Here is a 20,485-nt window from a genome sequence, read left to right on the forward strand (position 1 = left end):
CTGAAGCTTCCAAGCTGCACACAGAGAAAGCAAAATTCATAGGTGTCGAAGATAAACTCACACGCCAACAGAGGCTGCTCACCTATCAACCACCTGATGTCAGAGAGATGTCAGGTGATGGACACTTGCCAATATTTGAAGGAGTGTCACTGTAACTGTAATCAGTTTCCTTTGAAGATGGAATTTCAGTGCTACTTGACACTGGGAGTGCACCTTTGAAGAAGCTTCAAAGCCTCTGCAAAGGGAGAAGTGCTCTGTTTAAAAACATGGAGTGAAGCGGGGGGGGGGCACTAGGGGCGCATTGGAAGATGGCCAACAATAACATCTCTCCGGCTCACACGAGGTAATTAAGAGGCTGATATGGGAGTATGCAGCCTCCCTTTGTTGCCCAAGGGAATGGGGAACACTGCCTTGCCTGCTGTGGCCATAAATCACCCCTGGATTCAAAAGAAGGGGGTGAGGGCACTAGGCACAAAGCCCTTGTGTGGGTCCGGCTCTCCCAGACGCTGTCTCTGATCGCGCACTGGCTGCATCAGCTCAAAATAAACAATAAGAAAAGAAGCAAATGCACATACTTTGAGTGAAGATCGGGAGTAAAGACTGCTAATTAAAGGGATCTCTGGGATGTGGAGTGACGGGCTGGATTCAACAATAAATCAAGAGAAAAAGAATCATCAAAGGATTGGTATGTCGGAGCGAGACTGAAAAGGGGGGGGGGGCTTTTCTTTTTTCGTCTTATGTGAGTACCCAATAACCCTTCCCCCTAAGAAAGAATCATCGCGATTACTGATCACAAGCAGGAGGAGTAAGAACTGTGTGGAAATTAATTACTAAATCAAAGATATGGCGTGTGAGAACATCGAGAAAGGAAAGAAAGTTCTCTGTGACACAGTCATAAAAAGAGTTTGTTATGGCAGGCCTGCCCGCAGGAGGACTGAGGGGGAGGAGGACTTGGCTCGTTACTATATCGGAATGTGAGATTGGCCTGGCAGGGCCCCCTGAGAAAATTTATGAGAGCGGCAGGTCTGTGGAAACCAGGACAGACTGTGGGAAACATTTTGTACGGAGGTGTTGAAATGCTGTCTGTCTATTTTGATATGGCTCTTGGATGAGTGTAAAATCCACACAGGATATACAACGTTTGTTTTCAACCCGCTTGTGGAGACTATCAGAGATCATAAAGAAAACAAGAAGATGAGGAAAACAACAAAGAGAAGATGGAATAGAACTGTGAATACTATTTGGACAGAACTGTGAATATTAAAGCAGCAGTAAGAAAGATGTTTGGATCCCGTTCGGAGCTCGAAGTATGGGTACCCCCAACCCAACAAAAAAAATTAAAATTTGGCTGTGTAATTTAGAATTAATGTGATTTGGAATTAATGTGATTTGATTGGCCTGTTAATAAAAATTATTTAAAAAACAAAACAAAACATGGAGTGAAGCAGCTGCCTTGGGTGGCATAATCCTGCAGGGTGGCACTGGATCTTGCCAAAGGTCACTGCCGTGTGACCCCAGTAAGCATGGCTTATGACAGGAGGCAGCATCTTCCTGTTTTGCCTCACATGGCCAGGGCCGGATATAGGTTTGATCAGGTGATGGGGCCCTTTATACGTCCAGCTGTCCTTTGTCAACAACAAATTGTCACTGTTTTTTTTGTGTTGAATATATGCTATAGGGTTACCAGACATCCCCATTTTCTGGGGACAGTCCCCAGATTTGCAAATTCGTCCCCGGACAAATTTCATCCCTGGAATGTCCCCGAATTTCATCTAATGTCCCTGGGAAACATGGCAGCAGCAGTCTCAGCAGCCCAGAGCCAGCCTGGTAGCGCAGTTGGCTCTGGCTGGCTTCAGGAGCTGCCCGCTGCCATGGCGCCCACCATTTTGCCTTACTGGAAGTCCCCATATGATGTGTTGCACAGAAGACACATCATATGGGGAGTCGGTGTAGGGGCTGAAGATGCGGTGCTGGGCGAGAGCTGCACGGGGCCGTTGAGCTTGGTGTGCTGCTGCAACTTGGCACTCAGCTTGCCACTGGCACCGCTGCCCAAGGCTGCCAGCTCAGCCTCCTGATCGGCCTCCAGGTGGTGCTTGGGCGATTGCGGCTGCTGCTGCTTTGCCATTGTGCTCGACTTGCAAGCGGCAGCTCAGCTTGTTGGCCAGCTTGTAGTTGGCCATTGTGGACGAGAGGCTCCTTCCACTTGCTCGCTGCTGGCTCTGCCACAGACCTGCTGACTGGCAACATGGCATGGATGGGCGGCCACTGGATGATGCCTGTGCAGGAGACGCCCAGACAGGTGGGCATGGCAGCAGCAGGAGGAGGGGGTTTCTGCTAACACTTACTCCCAAATAAGCCTGTAGGGGAACGCAGTGCAAGGGGGGGTGGGAAGCACGGCTAGTGCTCCAAGAAAGACCTGGAGGAAGGCCCCGCAACAGAGGAGACCACAGAAGAGATTACTTTTTTTAAAAAAAATAACTTTTCCCCTCTCTTTTAAAAAATTGATTGATTGATTGATTGATTGGGTCCCCAGATTCATTGAAATAAATCTGGTAACCAGGTAATTTATGGACCTAATAGGTATCTAAAGCCATTTGCACATAACAAAATATGCATTTTATCAAAGTAATTGTTGAACTGAAATACAATTAAGAAGAAGTACATTAATAGTGAAATACTTTTAAATTTTTGGGGGGCTCCCAAGAGAGTGGGGCCCTAAGCTATAGCTTGTTTAGCTTATATGTAAATCTGGCACGGCACATGGCAAAACAGGAAAGGCCTCTCTTGAAGACCCTGATAGTTCCTTTGTAGCTGTCCCTATAGTTACCAAACACATGTGTGACTTCTTTTAATTAGGCCCGTAGTCCAGATGTTCTTCACCCCTGTTTAATGCCTAACATCTATTGAGTTTGGTGGTGAAAGTTGTCAAGGAAATCTGGATAATAACTGATATCAAAATGTGAAGTGGAAAATTTTGTGTCCTTCACTTGCTGAAAAGACAGCACAGTGATAGAAGCCTCAGCCCTCTAGATACAAGCACAGTCATTTCCCTTTGTCACAGTAGCCTGGAGGTAAAAATGAAATAGGCTCACTATCTTTTGTCAGTTCTCTGACAAAAAGCACCTAGAGTAAGTTCAAACAAAGCAAAGAAAGCCAGGTTTTGTCTTAATCTCTCCAAGAGAACTGGAACGGGACAAGAGAATGAGATAGGAGCCTTTGAATGCACTGTAATTGCATACAGAGGTGGGATTGTCTAGAGTTCTGTTGAAATCTGTGTGGCTGTTTCAGTTCAGTTATCAATCTTTTCCTCAGTGCTTTCTAGACATGAGGTGAAAATAAACAAATAAACAGTGTATCCCCTTTCCCCAGTTGTCTGAATGATAGGGTGGTGTGGGCACAACTCTCAGCTTGCTCTTGAGGGTGAGGCAGGACATGGAGTGATGTGCAGCATGCCACATAGCCCTGACTTCTGCTGAGACCACAGCAACAGAGGCTCTTACTCGAGAGCAAGGAAGAGACCTTTATTGAGGCGCAGTCTCAATACACAATACACAGCCTCAGTAGCAGCTAAGGAGTCACAGCAGCCTTTATGCTCAGGCTGGATGAAAGGAGAGTGTGGCCTGGCTAGAAGCAGTGCTTCTGCCCTGTGAAGACCAAGCTCGGTGAAAGGAATGTGCAACTATGTAGAAACAACAGAGGTGTCCCAATAGGTTGGCATGCCCAACTGCCAAGCTTCTAAAGATGGGACAAGGTGGGCTTACATGTGAAAGTCTCATGCCTTGTAATAATAATAATAATAATAATAATAATAATAATAATAATAATAATTTATTATTTGTGAGGTGTCCAAGAGCTTACAGGGTTAATACCTCAAGGGAAAAGAAGCCCTGTCCTCGGGGTGCGCTTCACCTACGAATGTGAACTTACTTTCACTTTCTGTTTTGGCTGCAAAGGAGAGGCAACATGCCGTCGCTCTCTCCTGGCTGTTATTTTATTTTTGCTGCTGTACATTAAAGCTTCATAGAATAGAAGAAGCTGTGTACAAGAGTTTTACTGCCGTGTTGACAAATCCTTACACACCAACACGCTGCTACTGGAAAACTCTGTAGTAGCCGGGAGAAGCAGAATGACTCAGCACCGTGCAGCGAAAGTGTGCTGGACACCATTGCATTTCCAGAAGAAGATGGGTCTGACAGTCAAAACAGACAAGTCAGTTCCCAGTTTCACTCAACATTATTTATAACCCACCCATCTGGCTGGGTTTCCCCAGCCACTCTGGGTGGCTCCCAGTAGAATATTAAGAACACAATACAGGATTAAACCTTAAAAATTTCCCTAAATAGGGCTGCCTTCAGATGTCTTTTAAAAGTAGGATAGTTGCTTATTTCCTTGACATTTGATGGGAGGGCGTTCCACAGGGCAGGAGCCACTACCGAGAAGGCTCTCTGCCTGGTTCCCTGTAGCCTCACTTCTCTCAGTGAGGGAACCACCAGAAGGCCCTCGGCACTGGATCTCAGAACGATGGGGGTGGAGACACTCCTTGTACGACTGTGAAGCTTGCAGATACTCATTGCATTGGGGGAGGGGGCTCCCTTCCTAGTGACAGGAGTACTGCTGCGTCCTGGGCAACTAGGCTGTGCCCTCCCCTTCTGACTCTGGTTCCTCTACCTTGAATGGTTGATTGATGCTCTTCCTGGATTCTAGGGAGTCTTGTTTCCCACATCCATAACAGCTATATGCTGTGGGAGTACCAGTCTTCTCCAGTCTCTATCCCACCCCCCATGTTATCCTCCTGTTCCTCCTCCTCCTCCATCTCAGCCTGCCACTTGACGCCTGAGCCCAGTGGCACCTATAGAATCACAGAATTGGAAAGGACCCTGAAGGTCATTGAGTCGAACCCCCTGGAATGCCGGAATCTCAAGTAAAGCATCGCTGACAGATGGGCTTAGAATCCTCTGCTTAGAAACCTCCAAGGAAGGAGAGTGGCGCATGGCTCCTTATAGCCAGCATCACTGCACCCATCCTCATGTCGTAGAAGTGGTAGTGTAAGTATCACTTCTCACTTCGGGACCAAGTAGGGATGTTTTGCTTGCCCTCTTGGTTGGCATATGATGCGTTCCCCTCTCCCCGCCCATTCCTCTTTACTGTACCTGAGAGAAATTATTGCAGTAAAGGACCCCTGGATGGTTAAGTACAGTCAAAGGTGACTATGGGGTGTGGCGCTCATCTTGCTTCAGGCCGAGGGAACCCTTCATTTGCAAATGCCTGCAGCAGACAACTTATTCCTATTGCTACTTCAGGTCTTCTCTAAACCTAGACTACTGCAATCCTCTCTGCTGTGCCCTTTTGTTGTCTCCAGCATTCTGCTGTCACCTCTCCCATTGCTCTGATCATGTGACACCTTAAATCCCCACACCGGTATCCTCTCCACTCCCAGATCTGGCAAAACTGCCTGTCCTTACCTTCAAAGTCCACCATGGTCTTCATCTCTCTACTCTTATACCCTAATATATCCCTTTGCTTTTCCCAACTCCACTGCTGACCATCATGGCAGTCTGCAGTTCCCCCAGAAGACCTCATCCTTCGACCTTTGCTACCTCATCTTTTCGGAACCACCTTTGAAAACACCTGCACGATGCAACTTCTCTCACTCATTCAAATCCTTCTTGGAAACTACCTTTTTCCATCGAGCCTTTGACACAAACTGTGCAACTATGCCAAAGCACATGCTGCTGAAACAGCCATGTACTTTCCCTACCCTCTCTTCCTCTCTTGCCTCTTGTTGAAATTTAGAGATTGCAAGCTCCCATGGGCAAGGATTGGCTCTTCTACTCTATAAAGTCTCACACGCACTGATGCACACTACAGAAATAAATATGAACAACATAAAATCACTGCTTAATAGACATAAGAATTCAGGAACTGAGTTTTAGCAAGAATATATATTCCTTCCTTTTCCTCTGTCAGGGCCGGTATCAAGGCTTGGCATGTTTATGCCCCCTACCAGGAATCAACATAGGAACTGCTGCAGTGAGGATATAGATTCATTGAGGGGGCAGGACCATGGAGGGTGCTCAAAGACCTTCTGAAAGCTGAAATCAACATTATCCAGGGGAGGGGGTGTATAGCAGTAGGAAAAGCAGAGGCAAGAGCTATCAGTGGGTAGTAGTCCATAACTGTCAACTTTTCCCTTTCCTTGCAAGGAATCCTATTCAGAATAAGGGAATTTCCCTTTAAAAAAGGGAAAGGTTGACAGCTATGGTAGTAGTCTTTGTAGTCGTATGGACCCTCCATTTACGGTAGCATCATACCTGACTACCAGATACTGGGGACAAACTGTGCAGAATGACTGTTGTATGTTTAGTAAGGCCCTATGGTGTGTTGGCCAACTACATTTGCTGTAATCTAGCTAAATAAAATAGAAGAGGTGGTAACTCTGAACAGCCTGCCCATTTGGATTAGGTTTTCCTTTAGAATGAAAAATACTTTGTGATGTTTTAACTTCATTCAAGAGCAGATGCTACATTTTATTAAAGCTGGGTGAAAACTACTCGGCTTTTCATAAATATTTTCCACCAAATCTTTTCTTTAAAAAACTTCTTAAGCTAAAAGATATTCCGTGCAGCCCTGTATTTTAGCCCCCTCTGCCCAACACCCAAACAAAGCATTTTGTTGTTCACAGTAGGATAACTATTTGTAGAAATGGATTATTATGTATATTCTGCTTCTTTCTGCAACAGGGATACAAGGCTCACAACTCAAAATACTACACAGCTGAATAGTTCTCCTTTACAATTCCCACAGAAACATAAGGTAGCTACACAAAATCTTAAATAAAAGCTAAGGGAGAGGGGGGGATCTAAAAGTTAGTGTCAGGTAAAGAATAAAAATTCCTGATGAAACAAGCTTTAATCTAGATAAGTGCAAAGAATTATGATTGAATATTTATGAAACGGGAGGGAGAAATCTCCCCTACTACTAATTGTTAATCTCTCCTTCAGGGATTGGAAACCTCCAGTCTGTAGGCAAATCTTGGTGCACCATCTCCCAAAACCATGCCCACCTGTCAATCATCTGATCTCACTAAGTGACATCAGCTGATGGGTGGGGTTCAATCCTGCTGGGTCCTGCTTTGCCAGTAGACCCCTGCAGAGAACAAGACTGAACCCTCTGTTCATCGACTGATGAACGGAAAGTTCAATCTTGCTGGGTGCCTCTTCAACAGCACATTTCCAGTAAAGAACAGGCTGGCAAAGCAAACCTCTCTGCCTGCCTTGTAGGTCAACTCTGGTAGGTGGGTGATACCACCCCCATACCAATCATCTGACATCATTGTCACATCAAATGACTGACAGGTGGGTGGTCCTGCCCATGTGTCAAAATTGGCCCTCAGAAGACCAAGATCTGGTCCACCCTACGCTGATCATAGTTCTCAGTTCCCTTCAAGTTCAGAGCAAGATCTTCCACAGTTGCCTCATTTTTTGTTCACTCAAAATTCAAGACAATTCTTTCCGATATTATGAATAAAACAAGAAAGTTCATTTACATGAATTTTGTGTTCCATTTCTGTATTTTTAGAGCTGCATTTGTTAGATGTGTTGGCAGGAAATGCCAGATGGAACTCTGAAATTTGCTCTAGAGTGATAATGCTTAAGACCTGCCTGGACAATGCTGAGTTGCACAAATACTCCCCTTCAGCGAGGAGTGTCACAACTTTATGTGCTTGAGGAGGAACCAAAAGATCAATGAGTTAAATGATCTACTGCAATGCGTCACCATCCACATGTCAGATCCTCACGGACCAAAGCCCTCTGTCTAGACCACAATGCTGCTGAGAAAGCTTACACGCAACAGTGAATCACTTTGAAACCTGCCAGTTTAAGCTGAGCCAGTAAAAAAACAACACCAAGCCACATGCTTCAAGGGGAAATAACCCTTAATCATTTGTCGATACAACATGCAAAGCTTCTACATGACCCACTCTATGAATGGCAACAAAGACCTTGACTATGATCATAACCCACCTGCTTCTAAGGGGGTTCAAGATGCTGCCATTTACTATTTCCTTGTCTCTTCTCTTGCTTTCCACTTCCTTCTGCTTTATTATTATTGCTGCAACTATTTACATTTAGAGGCCCACAGTTTCTATCTATGTTGCTCTGTTTGGTGTCACAATAAAACTATTGCCCAGCTGTGAATATTGGAGGATGTTTGCTCAATAACCACCATCTAACACTCTTTCCTGAGCTGCAGGGAAATGTTGGCAAATCAAAGTATTTAATTTCGCTTGTTCAAAAGAATTCTTATAGATGAGTCACCTTGCTATGTCTCCACACCAATAGTTGCAAACAGTGAGATATAGATCTGTCTATATTTGATTACACCATAAGCCCTCGGTGCTCTCTTGTCAAATGGAAACCAAAGTCTCTAGCAGTGTCCTTGCAACCTGTCACCGCCAGTGGGAGCACAGAATATGAGTATATAAAAGTGGTGTTTCTGCCATGTAGCCTTGTACCAACGAGACATTTAAGGCATTTGTAGGCATTCATAGAATCATACATGTCCTTAAAGCAAGACATAGTCCTCAGCACCATATTGAATTTGATCTGCTTGGAGAAAATAACCAAAATAATATTTAACTTGCACATTTGTCTTATCAGAACATGTATTGCCGCTGGGGTGTTTTACAGTGTTGGAGAGAGAGGAAAAATGCTTGTTTTCATCAATCCACAGCAGAGTCTTTTTATATTTCCCCCTTCTGTTGCTAGGTTTCCTCTTAAATTCCATCTGACCGCAGGGCAGCACACCAGCAAATGTACTGCTGTGTACATTCACGTCTCGTCTGTTCATTCAACACTATGGAAATCCACATTTCAGTTCCCATATGCCTACAAATGAGGCATTGCTGTGATCAGTGCCACTGTTGTCATTGTTAGTTATCTCTATCATCTTACTGTACTTATAACAATTGTGTAAGATGGGTCAATATTATTATTCCCAGTGAGATAGTGTAGCCTACTTAAAAAGGCCTCCTAGCCTACTCATGCCAAAGGCATCATGATTCATCACTCAGTCTCTTAGTCGTAAAGCTACCCCAACTCTCCACACTTCCACACCCAGTCAGAAATCTGGGGGAACTTTGGAGTGGTCAAATTCTCCTCACCATTTGGCAGAATGACACAAGACTGGCTTACCTAGTGGTTTCATGCAGGTAAGCAGACAGGATGTCCACATTAACCCAATTTCCAAAACTGAGGAATTACATCCAAAGGTGATGAGGGAATTGATATTTATATTTGGAAGAGTGCTACATTCCAAAATATAAATGCCTTTACGGTTTCCCTCTCTCTCTCTTTCTCCATTTGATGTTCATTTGATATCTAGACGCATTTTATCTCTAAATGCTTGTTTACTATCAATAAGCAAGTATTTAGAGAAAACCACCCCTACTTGTAGACCACTATGACAAATGCAGCCCCCTAGCCATGTGTGATGGTCCACCAGGACTAAACCTCCTTGGCTTTGTTGCCTGCATGAGACTTCAAAAACAAGGAGAGTGGCCAAGCAGTAGTCAGGACACAGCACATAGCTGGCAGATTGCAATTTAGTGAGTCACATAATGTGCAGCTTAGTCCTATAGAAACACCAAGGAAACTAAGACAAAGAAAAGAAAAGAAAGGTGGTGGGAGGAATAATAGTAATGTTTTATAGCACATTTGAGTAAAACTCCTCTTGCTTTGGGCCTTGATATTTATTTATATTCTCTATTAAAACCTTTGCTTGGGTCATTGAGATGTGCTATCTTGCAATTTCTTTGAATTAAACCTACATAATTTGTGAGTGATCAAGCCATGCATTGAGGCCTTCTAGGCACTCGACAAGCCCTCCCTTCTGTCCTATTTTTTGCAATCCCCCAAAGGCATCCATACATGCATGGCTCATGGGCTACGTGCATCTAACCTGGTGGATAACAAGCTGTGTAGTCCTGGTGAAAACATAAGGGCACTTTTTGTCTTGCATAGTCAGGAGTACAAAAGTATGGATTTTTGTACAATGTGTTTTCCTAACTGTGCTTCAGGTGTAAGAAAGTGCATATCATGTTTTTGTTCAGTAAACAGCCTTTCCCTCCTCCTTTTTATTTTTTAAAAAATCACACGTTGCAAAGTCATTAGCAACAAAATCCTTCAAGTGCTCAAAATAGTTACGCATACCTGATTGTGGGCTTTGTTTGGGGATTTTGGCATCTGCTGGAGGGCTGGAGGTGGGGCGCATACGTTGGCTGGCAGAGTTATGGATGCTACTGGGGATGGCTGCTGAGATGTTTTTACGAGGTTTATCCTGTAGCCACATTGGAGAAGCTTCAAAGGCCTGCATTCGTCGGGTGTGGCTGTTTGCATTGACCTTGAGATAGGCCTGGACTTTGTATTCCTGGAGGTCTCCATAATTGGCGTCAATCACTCTGCACTCATACAACCCTTCATCCTTTTTCCTGACTTTGGAGATCTGCAGTTTGTGGGAGATGTCATTCCCTTGTACTTTCACTGTCTGCAAAATTTCCAGAAACAACATATCACATCAGACATTGCCACCAGCAGGTGTTCCAACCATCATCTAGAGAAGGAGCAGCTGCAGGAATGGTGATTCCCTTCTCTCTATCAGAAACAATTCTACTCTGGCTTCCAATTGCCCCAAGACTGTAGAACTGAAGAGAAAGCAAACTCTGCCCCCCCCCCATTGCCCAGAGGACTAAGGGTTTTTGGGTTCTGCATGTGTTGGAGGTGAGTAACTATTCTGCAGGGGAGGAAATTCTATTTTCTGGGGATTTTTTTTTTTAAGTACCTCTAGATACCTCACGTACCTCTCCTCCCCAGGAGAATATTTGGAAAAATGGTCCCTCCCGTTTCACCATCCATGCATGCTGGGTGCAACTCTAGATCTATTAGTATTTAATGTTATTTTAACATCATTGAGGGAAGCCATAGGTGTGCCCCCTACACTTCCCAGTCCTCTCTTATCGCATTGCTTCCTTCATCCATTAAAATAGATTGTTTAATTCAACATTAAGTGAAACAGCATTTCTAAAAAAAAAGATGGTTCTAAGAATTCACCCACAAAAATATTTGGCAGCCTCCCTCCCCCACTGTCTACAAATAGGTGTGAGTTTTTTGCTTGTCTTTATAGGGTAGTGTTGATATTTTCTGAATGTGTTGTAAACTGCCTTGAGGTGGGGGCGTATATAAAATAAATGCAGAATAAATATATAAACCTTTCTGACAATATAAAAATATTTAGTATTGATATAACATTTTCTTCAGTGTACAAAGCCCTTCACATTTTTTGTCTTTCCAAATTCTTTTATCAGTTCTGTGTAAAGTAGGCTGGCATCCTTATTATCCCCCCACTGCAGATGGTGGGATGAGTTTTGTGATGTGAGATGATGGCTTTGGCCAAGACCACCTAGTGGGTTCATAATTAAAGCAAGATGCTAAGCAATATTGTATCTAAAAAAAGAACACTAAGAGCATCTGCCCCAGACACAAACTGGACAAGGAGGGGACAGGCACCAAAGGTCATGTAGTGATTAGGTAAGTTGTTAAAATGGTGGCTGACGTGTCAAAAATCAACTGCAGACTGAATGTGGGCAGCAGGCAGGACAGAGTGGTGCCACTGCAATTTCTCATTTGCTCTATACTTGCCGGCTAGGACTCTACATCACATTCGGCCATTGAAAATGGCCAGATGCAGGGAGAGAAATTATACATATCATTCTGTTAACTATCACTGATTGGATAGTGACGTTTGAGAGGCATTTTGCACAATAGCTTCCCAGCAGGAGGAGCTATTATGAGCTATGACAACTCTGCATTTGAGCAAAAGGACCCTTAAATGTCCAAAACCAGTCTTAATCTCACTAAGATTATTTTGTTCAATATGTCATATATCCATTTCCAGGCATGTCTAGTTATAGCATTGATTTGAACTTCACAATCCAGAACTCTTAACTTCTGAGCCAGGGGTGAGGAAGACCTATTGGGGACTGCATGCGAATGGTGGACTGGGCCAGAACGCCTCACTCATCCATACAAATGCATGCCTATTCACACTCTTCCATCAGTGTGCTCTCTCTCACTCTTTTTCTCCCTCCCACCTCATCTCCCTCTCCCTCTCTCTGCTTTTCTCTTTCTCCCTTCCATCTTAGCATTTTCTAAAGTCCAGAAAGGGGCCCCCATGCAACAATCAGGCTTTTCTAAAGCTTCCCTTCACACACACTGCAGCTTTTTTGAAGCCTAATTGCAGTGCAAAAACAGTGCAGAAACTGTGTGCTCCAGGCCAGGTAGGATAGTGCCATGGGATGAAAGTTCCCCACCTACTCTGGGAGGAATGTCAATGCTCAATGATATCTAGCTATGTGGAATTTGGGAAGACAAAGAACTTAACTCTCCATAAAGGCATTGGACCAGCAAAATCCATATAGATAATAGGGCTTTATTTATAGTTTTATTTTGATAGCATAGCATTCATTCACCTCTTGCTCTTATCTTCTTTCCCTCTATTCTTCTTACCCTCTAAACTCTATGCTTCTAATTAATGGCTTTTAAAATAAATCAACGTTTTTCCAGAGAGCTCTTTTCAAACATGCATCCGTCTCCTCCTTCTACTAAGCCTGCTTTTAATTAGAGGTCTAAATTGGCTCACTTAGCCTTGAAACCAGATGTTCAAGGGCCACATTCTCTTCTGGGCAGGCAAATGTGTGCAAATTTTACCTTTGCACTGTAGGCTGGCTTCTAGAAATGCTCTCACAAACCTTTCTGTCCTCCGTCCAGGTAAAGAAAAAAGAGAGGCATTGCCAGGGCTTGCACTCTTGCAAGGTGAAGTGGGACCAGTGATGGCATGTTGCCTGGGAAAAATAGGTGGAGTGTGGGGAGAATTTTGAATGTCAGATAAAGAGGCCAAGAGGAGCAAGATTGGCCCTCAAGCCTGGGGTCCAACACACCTGCTTTATTCCACCAATATCCTTTCTTTAAAGATAGCAACTGATGCAGCAAGGGACAGGGATCTGATTGGAACTACGCTGCTGGGAGGGGGGGTTAGTATTCCTACTGACCATCTTCCTGACCAAAACTGTTCTCCTGAAGCTACCAAGTGTGCCACAGGCAAATGATAATTTGGGAGGTAATTTTTATTAAGAAAATGACACTGGGGGGTGGGGAGTGAGCATCACCTACCACCAGTGCCCAAGTCTTGATCTGATCCCCACAGGCTGATCTTAGGGGGTTTATTTGTGGTGGGAGGGATGGCTCCTCTCACATCTGGTCCTAGTTCCCATTGATAGCAGTGATAGTTAAGTTATACACAACTGCCTTCTTCCATTGATCTCTGTGGGAGCAGTAGGCCTAACCCATGGGTAGGCAAACTAAGGCCCAGGGGCCGAATCCGGCCCAATCGCCTTCTAAATCCAGCTTGAGGACAGTCCAGGAATCAGTGTGTTTTTACATGAGTAGAATGAGTGCTTTTATTTAAAATGCATCTCTGGGTTATTTGTGGGGCCTGTCTGGTGTTTTTACATGAGTAGAATATGTGCTTTTATTTAAAATGCATCTCTGGGTTATTTGTGGGGCACAGGAATTCATTATTTTTTTTCAAAATACAATCCAGCCCCCCACAAAGTCTGAGGGACAGTGGACCGGCCCCCTGCTGAAAAAGTTTGCTGACCCCTGGCCTAACCAATGTGTTCTTTCTTGGAGTTAAATCCCACAATATCCTATGGCATACCCTCCAACATTTCTTTGATGAAAATTGGGATGTCCCATTCCATAATGATAATTTTACTATTTATACCCCACACATCTTACTGGGTTGCCACAGCCAGTCTGAGCTACTTCCAACATATATAAAACCATAATAAAACATTAAAAAGACATCCCTATACAGGATTGCCTTCAGACGGCTCAGGGGTCAGACAACTCCATACCCTCCAACATTTATCCAATGAAAATAGGGACATTCTAAGGATAAGTGGGACATTCCAGGATTAAATCAGAAACCTTTTCTAAATCAGGCATTTCTAAATCAGGGACGTCCCTGGAAAATAGGGACCATTGGAGGGTCTGGTATGGGACTTACACTCAGGCCAGCCTGCCTAGAACTGCAGTCTTAGTTACAACTAACTTTACCAGACTGGTCCAAAAGCTCAATCAATGTTTAATGCAGAATCCAATTTCCAGTGTGCCAGAGGAATGGCCTGCCCCTCAACAGCACTACACAGTTGTCTGTTCATCATCTGTCATTGGACCAAGTTGGTGGAATATGAGATCAGAACGGCTACTGAATTTCCCTTGCCTAAAGTGACGTTTTGTCCTTTTAAGGATGTGAAAGGAGCTTTGAGTGCATTATTTTTCCTGGGGTGGGGGGTAGGTATATTGCACATCTCCAATATCCCCATCCTTAAACATTTTGTTTCTGGTTTTAATTGCTTTAATTGCTGCTGTGAGTCATACTGAAAGCAAACAAGTAGTATAGATGTTAAAAGCTAATGTGACTAAGCAAAACACCCCGCCCCCCCAATAAAGCTGGGTCAAAAGTTCTTAGTGGAGAATGTGGGGCTGGAAGGAGGGTTGGAAGGTCAGTAGACAAGAGGAAACCCCCCCTCCTCTGGCTCACCTTTTTTGAAGTGCCAACAGTTCCATGTTTACACAATTCTCTTTCTAAGAACACTTGCAATCATATAACATCATCCCGTGGGGTTGGGGAGGGATGACGGTGACTGGCAGGCACTGAGAGGAATGTTGCCACTGGTGGAAAGGCCCAATTTTTGATCTCCTCATCTTAATCACTATTTTCCCGTTTTCCCACCCAAGAAGACTGCAGCAAATTTTGGGGGGAGAGGCATTTCAACTCAGTGCTACAGAAACTTGCAGGCATGAGATTGTCCAAAGCATGGGGGATAGGGATGTCAGGGTTAATAAAAAGCTTGGCAATCTGGAGTCTACTGGGTTTTAAAGGTTTTGGTGGGTCTCAAGTTCTGTATGCTTCAATTAATACAAGAACATCTGGAATCTACTCTCTCCCTCCATTATTAAGGTTTTTTGTGTGTGTGTTTCCCGCATAGTTCCATGGCATTGTAGCACTTTGAAAACCACTTTCCTATATTTATTTAATTGCATTTCAGCTAAGTAATAAAATAATATCAAGGGAAACAAAGAAAATCTAGGTCCTACATGTTCCTCAGTTCTTGGTAATAATGATTAAAGAAATACAGAGTATTCTGAAGGGCTTGTTTTTTGTCATGCTGGGCAAAAATTCCATTAAGGTTATTGAAAGTATGATGTGTGGTTCCAAAAACAAAAAAGGCTGTTTTCTGTAGCAATTTTCTTTTTAAGTACCCATATTCATTTTTTAAAAAAAACACACACACACACACACAAAAAAAAGATTTTTCTTCTTCGCTGTGTTGTGTGTCTATGCTTGGAGGGGGTTGGGGTTGGGGAGAATAGGATCTATCACATGACCAGATTTAAAGGCACACTACTTTTATCTTTTGTTACTAGTTCATATGCTGTAAGGGTTCTAGATCTGCACATTGTCAAACTGAACTTTTGACCCCATTTTGGAACCTGCGTGAAAGCAAAGAATTCCTTATGGGACAGAAGAGGTAAATAAAATAAAAATAGGCACCTATGTGCTCACTGCATTCTCCCTGATATGCCCTTGTAAACTTGGAGATGGTCTGAGAAGTGGAGAAGTCTCAACCTGAAGCAGTAAGCATGGAAGCCCATGCAGAAGCCTCTATATCCCAACACACTCCAAGTGATGTCCCCAGGTATATGGCCAGGAGGGTCTACTGAATCCTGGGGGCATCCACAGCTGCCCTAGGTATTACTTGCAGGTCTCCAGCATGTAATAGGATCAATAATATCCCCTGTGCATGTCTGGCAGGACCCTGAATGGAGAGTGTCTTCATTTTCCTGGACTCTCCACAAAACCTCCAGCTCTGGTAGAGGCAAGGGCCACCCACAATTTGACTAACAACACCCATTAATGTTTTCTGTATACAGGAGCATACATTCTCTATCCTAGTCTCCGTTCCCAAAGGGAGCCTTGGATGGCTAACAACATAAAATATAATGAAAACCCAATGTCCAACAATTAAAATGGCAGTTTTTACAAAGCTACAGGGCCTCAAAGGAACCTAGCCCCTTCTAAAGACCTGAATAAATTAAAGGGTTCTTTAAATTCTGCCTCAGCAGGGCCAGGGAAGTGAACCAGCTCATCTGCGCAAAAGAGTGCCAAAGGCTTTGATAATGCCCATGCCCCAAAAGGCACAGGGAAAGCTGCAGAAAATAAATCCCATTCACTAGTCCAGGGCTCATGCATTTTTGGATGGTGGCTAATGAAAGACAGCACAGTAAATGGAAAGTAATTGAATATCTAGCAACAATCTACATTTTGTAATCCACTTACGCTTATCTTTGTTCCATCGTTGTCCAAATCTCTCTCCACCTGTGGGGGAATGGATAACTGTTTTTGCATACTACAGGTGAGGAACCTCCAGCATTAAAGGTTAAATCACTTCTTCCCTTCCTTTCCTTGCATGGGGTTTCCCACAGTCTCTGCCTGGACCCACTCTAATTTCTGTCCAGCTTGGTAATAAGCTATGACAACCAGAGCTCGAGCATAGTTTGGTTCGGCAGGGTTTACTGGTGGGAGACAAATGTTCACTCAAAGGCAGTTGAATTGGCTACACAGCTGTGAGATAGATCATATCAACAAAAAAAAGGCAAGTACTTAGTAGTTTCCTAATGAACTCATTGAAGGAGGGTCCCTAACTGTATTGTGATTGAACATGGCTTAAAATGTGTCTATCGTACCTCCTTCAGTTTCTTTGGCCTATGTGCCACAAAAAGGGGTGGTAGCCATTGACTTAAGGGGAGTTAAGCCAAAGGAATGGACTAACAGGTGTTAATGCTAATAGTCAAGTGGAACCTCCATGTTCAGAGGCCATGTACTGCTAAATATCAGGTCGTGATGACAAAGAATAAGGAAGGTTTTGCCTTTATGCTTCTGAACTTCCCTGATGCCTCTGGTTTGACATTGTTGGAATCAGGATGCGAGCTAAATTAGATGGCCTGATTCCATGATGCCTGCTGCAGTTCATAATTAATTGATTCAGGATGTAAATTTGCTGAACTCGTACTACACTAATGCATTAGAAACTGGATGCCATGTCCCTAAATTCTTCTGCAACCCAGAATGCCAAAGCAATTCTGCATCTGAATAGAAAATGCTTTGTTATAAACATCCAAGGCAGTGTTTCCCAACCTTGGGTCTCCAGCTGCTTTTGGACTACAACTCCCATCATCCCTAGCTAGCAGTACCAGTGGTCAGGGATGGTGGGAAATGTAGTCCGAAAACAGCTAGAAACCAAAGGTTGGGAAACACTGATCCAAGGCCTCATCACTAATGGCAGTTTAGTTAGAAGTAAGCAACTGTCTGTAAAAGGTGGTTCTGTAAGGTTCCAGAATATGTAGGCAAGCTTTCAGAAGGTCTGAAGGCTCAGGAGCAAGGGAGCTAAGCCATCCCAGAGTTTTTCAGACCAAGCATATGGAAACTCCACTTCCTGAAGGACCTATACTTTCTGTCAATCCCATACTGAGTACATTCAGTTAGCCTTCCTTCGCCAGCCTTTGATATATTTTTAGATCATAGCAAGGCCAAAAAGGTTACTTCCAAAAGCCTCAGTATTTAATGCAAATTAGATGCTTTGATTGCTAGAACTCTCACAAAAACAAAGAATGTGGCACAATATTTCATATGAAACGGACAATTTCCCTCTCCTCTGAACATTTCTGCCCAAAGGCTCTGTTTTCAATGCAAATAAGATGCCTGGTTGCATTTTCATCAGATTTTAAATTATTAATTCCATTATATAATTTAACCAGTTGAGAAACATGATGGGCAGATAGTAAAATGAATAAATAAAAAGAGAGGAGGGCTCTGCCACTCCTCAAGTCTTCCTTGACTACCCACCAGACTGTCTAGCACAGGCTTCCTCAACCTCAACCCTCCAGATGTTTTTGGCCTACAACTCCCATGATCCCTAGCTCACAGGACCAGTGGTCAGGGATGGATGGGAATTGTAGTCTCCAAACATCTGGAGGGCCGAGGTTGAGGAAGCCTGATCTAGCCTCTGAAGAAGGCTCTCCCAATAGAATGTAGAACCTTGAGAGATCAGAGCAGCAGCCATAGCAGAAATGAAAATCCTACTTCCGTTCCTTGCATAGGTAAAAGCTCCACACCAGAGGGTGTTGGTGTGTGAGAGAGAGAGAGGGAGGGAGGGGGGACATTGCATGAGGAAGCAGATGTCTGTGTTTGAGGGATGTAAATTTGGGCAGGAGGAACAGTGATCAGAACAGTGACTAAAATATCCCTGAATATATGAGTTCATGTCATAGATCAGCTGCCACGGAGAATTATCTGTCATCCTGTAAGGCAATTAAGATAATTATCTAATTCTCGGCACACTGGAAGGGGCTAAGTTAAGCTGATCACATGTTTGAAATCATCGAAATTGTGGGAACAGCTCACTGGGAAGGAGAAAATAGGCTCATGTTTATGGATTAACCAGGGAACTTGTGAGATGCAGAGTTCATTTGGGGTACACAGCAATCACCAGTCTAAAATGGGCATGGTACCTGAACAGGCTATGTGTGGATTTTTGATGTTTGGGTTTCCCCATTTCTTGATCTGTTTCAGTCTGAGGACCATGGGATAAGACTGAACTTGCCCATAGCTTGTGAGTTTTCTGATGACTAATTGCTGTTGAAATACTACTTAAATAAATGGATTCTTCCTTGGAGAACACTCACATGCTCAGCCTGCCACCTATAGGCAAAATGGTGTTCCTTCCTGTCACATTTAGTCACTGTGCTACTTAGTTTGGATGGAGGCTGATCTCTTCACATTTGGCTGTATTTAATGTCTATCATTGCAGGCAGTCTCGGAAGAGTGAGGTGCCATGTTAACAGGTTTATATGTTTGCTTGCCTTCCACGGAAAATTAGTATGAATTCTAAAGCAGTCTGGATACTTCAAATGAATTCTTCAAATAAAAACTTTTGGGGGAGGAGACAGGCTGGAAGGAAATGGAATGATAGAGATGAGGCAGATTTTTCCCACTGCCTCAGGAATGAAAACAAGCATCATCTGAAGCCAGTGAGATTGTTTCTTGCCAAATAGGAAATCAGGAAGAATTGCTACAACTGAGTCAAAGGAGGCCTGTTTGATTTCTAGAAATCCTGTCTACAATAGGTTCCCGCAGTGTGTTAGTAAGTATCTCCGCTCCATGTGTTTATCAGTCTGAAACAATGGAGGAGGCAATGAAAATCCCCAAAGGGATAGAATGATAGCAAGCAGAATTCTTAGGGGGGGAGTGGAAGTCTTTGCAACAGCCTGGGTTGCAAATTCAATCCATTGCTATGATATCTATACTGTGCCTTGTCATTGATGAGGGGAAAAAAAAAGAGAAAAGGAAAAGAAAGAATGCATTATCCATGTATATGAATTTATCAACTACCAAAAACCAACTGGAAGGGTTCAAGGTTTTATCCCCTAGTGGTGGCTATTTCTCAATGGATTTCCACTGTTGTAAGATATATTAAGCCTTGGGGGCAAGACTTTTCTTGTCCCCCTGGTCCCCATTTTTTCTTTGCTTTTGGGGAGTGGCTGACTTGCATAGGATTTCAGGGGCAGCAAATTGATACCTGAGTGCCCTCACCTCTGTTCCAGGGTCTTGGTCCTCAGCTGCCCGTAGAAACCACCACTGGATTTCCAGGTACACTGAGGCAGAGCCACTTTGGAATGCACAAGACATCTCCACATTCTGCCCCTCAGTGGTTGTGACATTTTGAGGGAATTCAGTAAATTTGGCTGCAAAAGAAAAGCATATCTTATTGGGATTCCTCTCCCTCAATTTTCCACCACCTCTCTTTCCTTTTTCCTCCCCCACCCCCTCTTAAATTTATCTGCCTTCACTTGCAATCTGATGCCTGCTTACGTGGGAGTAAATTCCATTTAATGCACCAGGGCTTATTTACAAGTAAATATGCATAGGCTTAGGCAGGTGCTTTCTAAGCCAAGTCTGAGTTCAGTGGAGCTTACTCACAAGTAAGTATGCACAGGACTGCAGCCCTGTCTCCCTCTCCCTGCCCCTCCTTTTTTCTGAGTCTAATTCTCATTCCTCTTTGCATCCCCATGTTTTTTCTTTTTTCTCAGACCCTTTCCTCCCCCTCCACCCCTTTATCCCTAACAAACATGTATAAATTGTTTAGTAAGCCTATTTTGCTAATGGACAAATTGAACACCCTTACCAGCATCTCACTGGAGTTTGCAAAGTTACAAATAATTACATGCAAATATTCTTAGGAAGGCAGTATTTCAGCATTCTAGCTTAGGGATCCAGGGCAGAACCATTTGGAAAATCAGCTCAG

At 43.6% G+C, this 20,485-nt stretch overlaps 1 protein-coding gene and 1 long non-coding RNA gene across 4 annotated transcripts in view; one reads left to right on the plus strand and one right to left on the minus strand.

The window, feature by feature from the left end:
- Window positions 1-20,485, plus strand: part of LOC307201179 — an 820,028-nt gene that overhangs the window by 170,064 nt on the left and 629,479 nt on the right. The gene's annotated exons all lie outside the window — the stretch shown is intronic.
- The window catches only part of VSTM2A (V-set and transmembrane domain containing 2A), a 42,365-nt gene that overhangs the window by 19,586 nt on the left and 2,294 nt on the right, over window positions 1-20,485 (minus strand). For all 3 annotated transcript variants that reach the window (XM_079950087.1, XM_079950086.1, XM_079950088.1), the window contains exons 2-4: window positions 19,774-19,925; window positions 16,462-16,500; window positions 10,212-10,545 (exon numbers count right to left, since the gene is read on the minus strand). In XM_079950087.1, the coding sequence (XP_079806213.1) occupies window positions 10,212-10,545; window positions 16,462-16,500; window positions 19,774-19,925 (525 nt within the window). The remainder of the gene's footprint in view (window positions 1-10,211; window positions 10,546-16,461; window positions 16,501-19,773; window positions 19,926-20,485) is intronic.

This window comes from Podarcis cretensis (genome assembly GCF_951804945.1).
Source record: "Podarcis cretensis genome assembly, chromosome: 13".
NCBI lineage: Eukaryota > Metazoa > Chordata > Lepidosauria > Squamata > Lacertidae > Podarcis > Podarcis cretensis.